General features: G+C 39.0%; 1 protein-coding gene across 1 annotated transcript in view; it reads right to left on the bottom strand.

The window, feature by feature from the left end:
- The window catches only part of LOC145503288 (uncharacterized), a 109142-nt gene extending 98285 nt beyond the window's left edge, over positions 1-10857 (bottom strand). The window contains exons 1-6 of the mRNA XM_081482779.1: positions 10650-10857; positions 6671-6868; positions 6355-6537; positions 4718-4966; positions 3694-3888; positions 1558-1749 (exon numbers count right to left, since the gene is read on the bottom strand). Coding sequence (XP_081338905.1) covers positions 1558-1749; positions 3694-3888; positions 4718-4966; positions 6355-6537; positions 6671-6868; positions 10650-10722 — 1090 coding nt within the window. The 5' untranslated portion in view covers positions 10723-10857. The remainder of the gene's footprint in view (positions 1-1557; positions 1750-3693; positions 3889-4717; positions 4967-6354; positions 6538-6670; positions 6869-10649) is intronic.
- Between the last annotated feature and the right edge of the window lie 1324 nt (positions 10858-12181).

The following is a 12181-nucleotide window of genomic DNA, read 5'->3' as shown; positions in this document are numbered from 1 at the left end:
CCATGGTAACCATGAGAAAATCAACTCATGGCTTTCCTTTTCTTTCCTATATGGGTATGGGGCTCCGCTTGGTGGCTCTTCGTTTTTTTGGGCCGCCAGAGCTCCGCTATAACAAAGGACTAGTACAGTCTTCTTAGCATAGCTCGTAACTTAATGATTTTTTCGAACAAGGCTCCTTTACTCCAAGATATTTACTACCACAGGAGGAATGGCAGATGAATACAAGGGGTATCACTGACAGTAGACTGGCCGAACTCTTATCAACTAAGAAAGGAGAAGATTACAGTACTACAATGTAACTATGTTACAATGTAAACGTACAATGTAATAGTTATTATTAATTATTATGTCATGGATTCACACCAGGGTCTCATTTGCCCTCTTGAGGTCTGCGCTGTTGGGCTTGAGAGGCTCACACTGTACGCGAAGAGCTCCACTGAACAATGCAGACAATGACTTTGAAATCGATAAGGAACTAGCGAGATTTTAAGAATGAAGCTACTATTTATTTATTTTTATTTTTTTTTATAATTCTCCTACTCACCTGGTCAAAGGATCAAGCAAGAAATACACAGAATACAAGGACATGAATTCTTTAAATCCCTGACAGACATTTGAGTACATCTTCTAAGAACTCCAATTTGTCCAGTTTTTTTTTTCTTTAATGAATGTAAAAAGGTTTTTTTAAAAAAATTATCATAGATCTATGTTAAATAATCATTTTAAAGATATTAATGATATAATTTTATTTTTAATTGCAGTAAAAAATAACTTATGAAATATAAGTAAAATGTTTTTCTTTTAATTTTTACCAGATACGTGTAAGATTCAAGTTTTTATGAAAGAGTACTCAATAAAGTTTGTTATTATCATAATTTTAACAATTCAAAAATTATTATTGTTGTTGTTGTTGTTATCATTATCATTATTATTAACTTATCTTCACATTTTGGATTAGTAGGGCCTTTGAAATCGATAAGGAACTAGCAAGATTCTAGTATTTTAGTAGTAGTATTATTATTGTTATTCTTTTATCCCGAATTTCCACCAATCTAAGGGACCATGAACAATAATTTTAAAACAAACTTAATATGAAAACAAGATATTCGATGAAGTACTAAATTGTTACTTTTTTAATTTTTGACACTTTTCATAACAAGTTAATACATTTTTTTGTAATATTATTTTGTATATTAAACGTGTCGGATATTTTAAAAGTTATTATATTTTATCATTGTTACCACCACCGCCACCGCCACCGCCACATGTATACGCGTACTACATCTATTACTATTACAATTGCTATTACTATTACTCTTACTATTATTATTATTATTATTATTATTATTATTACTATTTTAGAGAAAAAAGTCAAGGAACAACAAAATTTCCGAATTGTTACCAGATACATTTTTAAAATTATTATCATCATCATCATCATCACCATTATCACCATAATCATCATCATCATTATCATTATTAACCAAAGCTGGGTTTACTTGAACCTAACTAGGAGTCGCTTCTCCCACTTTTCAACTGTTGATGACTCTTCGTTACCTTGGCACTGAAGTTTGGTTCCACTCCATTGTGTAGTCTCTAGGCAAGTTCTTTTTTGTGATCCTCCCACAGTCTCGTATCCCATCATGCAGCTGAAGAAGCAGGAAGTACTGTAGCTAGAGCTCAGGCCACTGCACCCATACCCGGACTGTATCGCATGGTCGGGAGTAGTCAGTGAGGGACAGTGGATAACTGGAATGAATAAAAAGAAAAAAAAATGCACAATTCTGCATGCGCCTTCCTTTTTTTCATTTTCTAAAGCAATGACAGTAAAATGCCCATATATTAAAGTGCCACTGACCCATTTTTTTCCTTTAATAAAATCTACTAGTTTCCATACTTACTTCAGCGAAAAAATTATCTCGATTACTTAAATTCTTGCGTTTCTACAGGCATTAGAATGTGTCATTTCTATGTTCACCACCAAGTGGGATCTACAAGTAGGTCGGCCTACTAGTGTCATCACTTCGGGAACAGGGCTGAAACACTCAAGAGACTTTTAACTGAGCTTCGAGGGCTGTTAAAACATTTTTGGGTTAGTTGTGATTTGTATTTTATCAAACCTGGACAAGATTTTTATAGCTATTGAGGCGCACAGCTTTGTAACAAATAAAGCGCTGTAGGTAATGTTTATGCTTTCGTATCTTGTTTGAAACGTTGTCATCATTTGTTACTACCAAGGAGCCTTATTTCTGCTCTTAACTCTTTTTTTACAGTGTCTATTAATATTTTTCAGTTGATAGAATTTTCTTATCATTAAAATACACACACATCCACATAATGAAAAGAAAAGCTCAATCAATCAATCAATATTTTATTTTGCCCCAATGGGATTCTACAGGAAGCTCTTATTAGTGTCTCTCTGAAGCAGGAGTTCTCAGTGAACCCCTCTAGGCTTTTAAGCGAGAGCCCCTGTTGAATATTGCATAGGGCCGGGTAATCCAAATAAGGTTGATAACCATGGTAACACACCACCGGTTTGGTAATAGCCACAAAGTGATCACTAACCTACAATTGCTTATCATGGTAATGATGCTAACAGGCCAACGTTTATAAATACACGAACGAAAATCGGCACAAAGTGATGGCTGACAAATGTGGTGTAGGGGTCTACAAAAACTTCTACACAGCCGTAGGAGGTTCATAAAACAGGCACCAGTTGAAAGTTCCAGTTCAATAGCGGCCATATGATTTTGAGTTTACACAAATACTCTCCTATCAAGATTTGCCCATATCATGACCCAGTTAAAGGGAGGGTCTCACAGATCGGCAATTGTCTTCATTGTTTATTCGCCTGTGCACGCTTTTTTGCACAGGCCTGGTTTCACATTGTTTATATAAGCAATCTTAAGCAACTTACATAATTTCACATGCAAATAGCTGCAAAATCGTCGACTATAGAATAAATCGTACAGGTCAACACTAAGGGGCTGTTTAGAAGGAGGGAGGGTTACCCTAGCAAGTGGGTTAACCCTAGATGGAAGGCAAAAGATAGCCCGGGTTTACGAGCAAAATTTTACAAGTAGGGTAACCCTATAACCTGGGACAACTTAACGCGCGGTTACGCTCAAAGGGTCTGGAAACAATTAGAAAGTTAACCCGGGTAGACGGGTTAACCTTACCTGGAGTGTTTAAAAGGGAAAAAGTTAACTCGCCTGCCAGGGTAACCCTAGCACACAGATAGGGTAACCTGCCTAACCAGGTACCCTAACTACCTTGTTAACACGACAAAGAAACAAAGAGGAAATGTGTGAGTGCCAGGGTAACCAGCTTGCTAATGTAACCCTGTCTCCTTGTAAACAGGCCCTAAATTCAATGGCCGACAGCATCGGTAAAATCCACCAAAATCTTTGAAGTATTTTGGTCATCTGTCATTCTGCCATGACTAACTATAGCATGTGATTACTGAACTACATCTGAGTGGGGTTCCTAACGCGATAACATTGATTATAAGAAGCGAACAGAAATATTTTAATTTAGAGACAAGCGCCAAACCGTGAAACCTTCCTTTTAAGCCAAATGAGAGTCAGATTGTGAATTATTTGCCAATACAAATGGGTTTTGACAACAATGAGATAATGTGTGTACGTTCGCTTCGCAGGCACATTTCTGTGATGAGATATAATGGGTACTGACCTTCACAAGAAGTTGCATTTCCTGTCCAATATACTACATTTGTGCCTGCTTTCTTGTCACACTTTCTCTCAACAGATCCCTTTAATTCGTACCCCTTGTAACACGCCAAGCGGCAGATGCTTCCATACACATTTCCACAGGCGGAATTCTCCAACCTTCCATTTGCAGGTGGAAACAGTTTGGAACATCTAAGAACTAACAATAATCATTGAAAGCAAGTCGATATAAAAAACAAAATGATGTTTAAAACATTAATAGCACTAGGCAAGGGGATCCGTTTGGCCTGAACAGTTTTGGTGGCTACACTGATGATCACACACAAATTCATAAGTGGCTGAAGGAGTGGGAATTGGAAAGGAGGGAGAGCTACAAATGCATCGGAGTTGCTCATCATCAGTTTTGAAAGGATGCTAACACCTTCAGAAACCGTTCATTCATGTTTCAAGAAAATTTGGATGGTAAACATTTTTGCTCCATGGCCAATCAATGTGACTTTATGGAAAATTATAAAACCCACGCTGGTAGATTGTAAGAAATGATTTATAATTTGCCATAAAATAATATGTCCCATCACGGTGTCAATAGACCATTTTACAGTTGTCTGCTCAGTGGATGGCAGCGAGGCTGGAGTTGACCTTGTTTTGATACAGACCTCACTGCAACTTGTTTTACACAAAAAAAAGCAGTGAGGTCTGTATCAAAACAAGGTCAACTCCAGCCTTGTGGCCATCCAAAGGCCAGGTCACTGAGCAGACAACTGTAAAATGGTCTATTGGTACAGCATGCCTTATGTTTACTAATAAAGAGATGATGACTTCCTGCTACATCGAAACAAGGCAAACCTAAGAGAGAGCTTTCTAACCCATTAAATCCTGTGCAACTTTGTACATCTGAGGGTTAATTGAACTTTAAACTAAGTTTGTATCATGCAGTTCAAATAAGAGGTTAGTGGTAACACCCTTAGTTGAGTTTTAAAATATCCGGCGAGTATGAACTTATGCCCAAGAGGAATTTTCCTTCTTACCTTGAACTGTGACTTGGAAGGAGCAGTGTTTCATGTTTCCGGATGGATCTTTAGCAGTGTAGATCACGGTATGGTTTCCTTCAGAAAATACATGTGGTGATGTTACTTTGGGGAAAACAGTTACATTCACTTGATGATTGTCAGTGGCTTTAACTGGTCCCCAGGTCACTGTTGCTGAAGTTGTACCTTTCTCTGCATGTACACTTCTTGAAGTTGGACAGGTTTCACCAAATGAAGGTACTTCCACATCTTAAGAGAAATAAAAAAAAAAAAATACATAAGTTAGCAAGTTAGTAACTTTAGTGAGCAACAAAAGTTAATGAGTTATTTAGCTACACTGTACTTAGTCCTCCTTTTGAACAGTTACTTGGTTACCCAGTTACTGTATTGCTCAGTCATTCAGTCATACATGTACTGTGTTATCTGTTCACTTGGTTGCTCAGCCACTTGACCACTTGGTCACTCATTTGGCTGATTGCTAAATCCCCTGGTCACCAGTATTCGGTCAGTCCATTCATCTGTTCACTCACCCAGCGACTCCTCCACACAAATGTAAGGTGCCTCTGAATTTCCTACTTAAGGGGACGTTAATTTCCGGTTATGTCCCTATTTAGTGTGGTGCCACCAAAGGAGCTAAAAATTCTCACATTTAGGTCCAGTAATTACCCAGTGAGACAGAGATTCCCCTCTCTTTCTGCTCGGTTACAGTGGTTACTAGAAGAGGTTTGCTCTCAACTATCATCTCTCTCACCGAGCAGGAAGAGAAGGGAGTCTCTTTCTCGCACACCAATGAGAGATGTACATCATTATGTAGACTAGTAGCAAATCAAAGCCATCGCACTTTTTTTTTTTCAAACCGTAAAAGTTTTAGAAATTTTTGAATTACTAGACACAATTTTTTAACCCTTAAACATACGTACTAGCAAACTCACACCTGCACCGTTGACATGTCAAAATCTTGGTGAGGAATGAATGAACAGCTACTGAAAATGCCAGCATCACAGAGTAAACCTTTTCGAAGTTCTGAAAAGCATAGGGCCGTTGCATCCAACCCCCCCCCCCCCTCACCCACTTCCCTCCAAGTATGTCTGTGGGTTAGATAACAGCAATCTTTCAGATACATGTAAGCAGGCGAATATTAACTTTAATAGCCGACGTTTTGGCATCATTGTGACACCACTCTCAAGGCAAAGTGAATAAATCGTGCAAAGATTTGATTTATATACAGTCTCTACGAATTAGCATAATAACAAAGGATCACGAGTTCTTCAAGTGAATACCTTTGCGTAAATTGAGTCCGTTTGCACCTTTAGGGGTGGTTTAAGTTTTCTTAGAAAAAGCATCTCCTTAATTAGGCAATCAAATTTGTTAGAACATTTCGCAAGCACGTGGAATTGTTCTGAAATTGCCTCGAGAATGGTGTCAAGAAGACACAGAAACGTTGGCTTCTCACGTTAATATTTGCCTGCTTATGCTTTAAGAAATCGTTATTGATCCAATCTTTCAGATCTTAAGAAAATTAATAATCACATTCATTTTTGTTGTAATCATATGGGCCAAAGTGGGCAGGTGGGTGAGTGAATGTAAAAAGTTGGCTTTTATGATCATCTCACATACTGCAGTTTTGTAAAGCTTACCTTTACAGTGAAAAATACTCTTTGTCCAATGCCCGTTGTCACACGTACTCGAGCTAGACCCAACACTTACATAGCCTGAGCTACATTCATAGGAACAATTTTGCTCGTGCAATGGTTTCATTTTACAAATATCAGGAGTGATATGTCCATTGTCTGGTGCTTCTAAGGGTGGACATGCACGTACTGAAATTAGAAAAACCAGGATAGTAGGAGTTAGAAACTACATGTTTATTTGAAACATTGCTAAATTCACACTCTTTTTGATCCATTTTATTCACTGCTAAACAGATTCTAACGGCATAAAGTGATCACTGACCTTGACAATTTGCAGTTGCGTTGGGGTTCCAGCTACCATGAATGTCACAAAGAGAGCTTGGATTTCCAACTATTTCAAAGCCATGATTGCACGTGACCACGCACTGAGTTCCATAAGGTACCTGGGGTTTACCACGACAAGGTGTTGATATCTGTCCATTGCTTGGGGACGGCCAGTCCTTTGTGTCACAGGTGATTCCTTAAATTGAGATATATAGAGAGCAGCACAGTTAGTGTAACTATTTGATTTTGCTGAAAATGTATACTGAGTTATGAGTTGGATGTACATGATAGGTTTTACCTCCGTATGTATTCACCTGCCACAGGAACTTTTCCCCCAAATGTTATTTTTTGCTCAGATGACTTTGTTTTGAGAGGCCTATCTGCCCAAATTCATATGAGGTTACATCAGTGCATTTTTGCCATTTTAATGAAATCTGTCCACATTTTTTTAGGAATCTTGAAAAATGACAAAAATGGTTATTAATGTATCAGGCCAACTTTAAACAATGTGGCATCTTATTCGCACATGACCGTCACAAAAACAAATCATTTTCGGATGCTCCGAACACATAATCGTTTGATTATGTGTTTCGTTTGTTTGTTATCATCACTAATGCCTTGTGAAAAAATTCAGAGCGAGACACAGTCAAGATTCGAGCCATAAAAAAAAACAAAAAAAAACTTGCTGATGAACGAGACAGAGCGTGACGATAAACAGCCTGTAAGGAGCGATAAAACTTGAACAATAAATGAACGAGAAAAGAGCACGACATTTGTACCACCCTGAGATTTGGACGAAAATCTGAGCAAGAAACCAGTCAAATTCTGGCCATAAAATAGTCACGCTACTGAGAGAGACCGGATGTGATGGCCAATAAACACTTGAGTATCTAGTCTATCTAGCATGAAAATGAAAGGCTCTTTGTAGTTCTTCTATATACAACAGCAATCCTTCACCCTCTACATATGACTACATGTACATACAACTGCCAAACATGGCAATAAGAGTAAATACAGTGTAGAACTCATTTATTTAGTTCTTTTTATGTCTACAATTTAAAGTTTTGGTTAATTAAAATGGAACCTTTGATTAGTTACTCTTTGATTTAGTAGCGTGTTCTACCATAGGTGTGCTGATCTATTTGTGACAATGATCTAGCTTAAGTTACAAGTTCAACACCTCAATCAATCCTTCGCTACTTCCATTTTGTGAGGTAGTAAAATTACACTAGCTGCATATTAACACAACTGCTTTCGTTAAAAATCCCCTCATTTGAGAAATTATCTCTTGAAGAACATTGAAACCCTTTGTGCACAAACACGCCACTGTTACATTTCAAACACTGAATTTAAGCTGCACCGACACTGAAGAAGATTATTGTCTCCAGCAAATCCGGAGAATTTCGAATGAGTTGATCTTTTCCCGACACAAACACAGTGCACGAAAGCACAATGGGATTTTCCCGCTTTCAAATAAATGGTCAGGTTCTTTTTGATGTCAATGGGTGCAAAACTTGATATTTTATGTTTATTCAGATCGCGTGGACCAATCAAACTGCACTCTCTGAGTCCAAAAACAGTTTTTACCCATTCACTGGTCTTCACTAGTATCAACACCCAAAACAGTTTAGTGGCAAATTTTAGAGTGGAAACTACCTAGACAAAAATGCCAAGGAGTTCTTTGGGGTGCATTGTAGGAAATTTGAAGCACGTTGTCAGTACGTAGGAGCAGACTTGCATGAGGCGCGGCGTCCCATATCTTGGAGTTTTTCGTCACACGCAATGTAAACACAGCAAGGCCTCTAGCCAAAACTGAAAACTGGACAAAAATTCAACCTAGGAGCGAATAAGCCTGTTGAAATGAATATTTTGACGCAAAAGAACGATAATGTTATATTTCAGTTTTTGCATTTAGCATAACGACTCCTCTTCAATTCACTTTGTCAGATTCCCTGAGTGATGGCAAAGATATGATGACAGACATCCTAGGTAGTGGGTTACTGTAACAAAATTGCGAAGAGTGAGTAGCAAAAAAGGCAGTATTACCTATTGTCACCTTGTGCAGGGGTTTTATTAGAAGCCGCGGCCCGGGTACCAGCACCCGAGTACTCTGAGTACAGTACCCGCCTTCGCTCAAGTAGACAAACAAATACACAAAAAGGCCAGACTAACGGAAACCACTTTCGGACCACTGCTCTCCCACTTTACTAACCGAGTCGAACCAGGAACTGCATCTCCAGATTACAGTCCTGAATTTTTGAACACATCGCATTTCTTTGGAACACTCCCAGGGGGAGGGAGGCACTCCCTTATATGGATTATATGGGTATGTGCGGCCCCAAAGGGTAGGGTTTTTCAGCCATTTTGGTCATAAATAGGGTGTCAATTTTGGTCATTTTTTTTTTTTTTTACACTCTTGTCTTGAATTGGGTATGTTTCTTAGAAGAAGCTACTTTTTCATCATTATCAATGACCGTCAACAAAAGCCCTTCATAACTTATGTTTAGGGCAACTGTGTCAGCCACAATGGTCATAAATAGGGTATCAAATTTTTGGTCAGGTCATAAAATAATAGGGTAACAAAAAAAGTGGGATTTTGGTCATAAATAGGGTAAGGGTTTTGGGAAGTGGGCCACACACCCCCATCCAACTTTTCTGGAAGTACACTGTATCTCCCCCAGGAAACACTTCAACTGTGTTAGGAAGTAGTTACTAGGACCCTCTCTAATAAGCTGTTGCATAACATTTGCACGTGACACTCAAGTGACCAAAAACCACATGTTTTTAAAATGGCCCTGAATAGCATGAATAAAAAACTTCATGTTCAAGGCAGCCTTGATGAATTCTTAGTCGTTGCTTCAAAGGGGTCAAAAGGCAAGTTATTGATACTTTCCATTCCACCTTTTAAACATGATAATGAACTTGCACTGGCCGATATATATATAAAGCGCATGTCAAAAGAGTCATTGACCCCCAACGACTATTGAATACACATTGGCTTACAAATAGAACAAAGTCTGGTCATTCCACTTTCCAATTTAGTAAATTCTCTAAGGCTGTGAGCAGTTACAATACTGTTTCCCATGAAGTTACTATGTACTACATGTAGTGGGTGATACATGTAGCTCGGTAAATTATTCCCAGTTTTTGTTAACAAAATGAGGACGTAGAATAATAAATTTCCACCTCAGAATGCTGGAAAATGCATTTCTGAGAGTCTAAAAATTAAAAATTTCAGGGGAAGCATGCCCCCGACCCAAATAGAGGCTCGGGCCTTTGGCCCTCGTGTTTATAGGAGTCCCAACCTACTCAACCATGGGAACCCTCCTACTTCAACAGTTAATCAAACCCCTGCATGTGCCAAAGAAACTAAAACACAACTTTTATCCATGCATAAACTGGCTGTAGCAAATCACTGTATTTGGTCTCATATGGTGGATAAACAAGAAGTCGTACTCAATTTTTTCTTTCATTTCTCTAAAAATGTGGCTTTCATACCACTGGAGCGATTCAGTGACCAGCAAACCAGTGCCATAAAATGGCGCGTCAAATATGTTGTTTCAAGACGACGTGCCATGACATGATAATTATACTTGGTGTCCCAAATGGGTAACCTGTCCGCGACATGCCTTCAAAAAGTTGCTGAGGATTCACCTTCAAGAGAAGGTTCTTATTGTGACTAAGAGGGATTTAAACTGGTGTAAGAAGTTCTGTCAGTCAATGAAGGAGTCTAGAGATTCAAAACATATAACAAGTACACATTGGCTAACTGAGGCTTTCTTGTTTCGCTATGTAACAGCATGTTTTTAACGTAGCACGCATGGGAGAATCATGACCTTGGTATTGGTGCAGTAACCTCATTGCATTAGGTTTGTGCTAACAACCTTCTCAGTCAAGATTCTCCCATAGAGACCTCTCGCTCAGTTTAAGACAGCTAGCTCAAACAGCAGTTGTTCAGCCCAAAAATATATACTTACTGTCACATCGTTTCAAATTTTTTGGCGATGTCTTATAGCCAGGATAGCAACTGCATGTGAATGAACCAACCATGTTATGGCATAGATGTTCGCACTGTGCCAAACCAAGAGAGCACTCATCGCAATCCCTTTTCTCTGTGCGAATTCCACGGCAGCTAGATCCACCGTAGGCTGGTGGAGGATTATTGCAGAAGCGGTATCTTGTTTGATAACCACCTTGACAATTAACATTCCCCCAGCTCTGCCATGATCCCCATTGGCCATGAGTTGGTGCTAGAGAAAACAAATAATAAAAGTACAATTTTTACAATTATATTAATTTAACACAAACAATAACAATGACATTAACAATAATGATAATGATGATGATAATGATAATTTGTACATGTAGGTTTCCTCCCACTATTTATGATCTTATTCCTATATGTGGTTATGTGGCATGAACCATGTTCTGTTACAGAACCGATCAGAAGAAACCTAACAGGGAACGCTTGACTGAACGCGTTCTGTTTCTGTTCCACACGCGTTCCCGTTCCCGTTCTGTATCCGTTCCGTATCCGTTCTGTATCCGTTCCGTATCCGTTCTGTATCCGTTCCGTATCCGTTCGGTTCCCGTTCTGTGTCCGTTCTGTGTTGTTCTGTTCCCGTTCTGTTAGCGTTCCATCGGTAAGCGTTCTTGGAACTCGTTCAGAAGAACGAGGTTTCCGAGAACTCGTTTACAAGATTAGCGACACTCATTTGCATTTCATGAAATAGGTTAAAACTGACGCCTTTATGCGAGAATACGGACAGTGAACTTAAATTTTCGTGGAGAAAATATGAGTCCAGTCACTCGAAAAATACGGGAAGATGGTATTGAAACTTCAAGGCCAGTTTATAGTGAGTCTTTTTCCGAAACGATACAAAGCGATCGACCGGTAATGTGTGATTGCCCACGGAAAGGAAGAAGTAAACCAGCTTGCCAAGCACAACGCCATCAATGAAAAAAGGCAAGCAAAAGACGAACTCTCAGCTCTTATATTTACACGAATACATTTAGTGAGATTTAACATTGAGGTATCGGCGGAAACTGTTCGGCGAATGGGGCAGAAACTTGACTGGAGGACGCAAGCGGTGCAACGTACTGACAAAAAGCCGAAGCGAGCATTTTTTGATACTTTTACTGATGTTACTTTCACAGGCGATTTTTCAGTTAAGATTGAACGTTATCCTCGCCGATCCTTCCGCAAAGTTGGTGAACAACGCCGTAATAAAAGTCAACCAAGACATCGATGCCTTTTTTTGTTTCTCTTCACAAGGAAACCTTTCAGTCCCAGCCTAATTCGACTCGTCCATCATTTCCTTATTTGGACATAAGTTGAGCTTGTTGACAATAACAAAATGGCCGCGATGAACACGAAATGGACAAGAAGAAGCAGGGAAGATGCTTGCTTAGTGATTCGTTCTGTCATTTTCTCAAGATTGCCGGGCTGGACAAAAATTGGACGAACGTGTATTTAAAGTTACATCGTTTCCAAATCCTTGGTAAGCAC

Source organism: Orbicella franksi, chromosome 11, assembly GCF_964199315.1.
Source record: "Orbicella franksi chromosome 11, jaOrbFran1.1, whole genome shotgun sequence".
Taxonomy (NCBI): Eukaryota; Metazoa; Cnidaria; class Anthozoa; order Scleractinia; family Merulinidae; genus Orbicella; species Orbicella franksi.
This window is presented reverse-complemented; position numbering and strand designations above follow the sequence as displayed.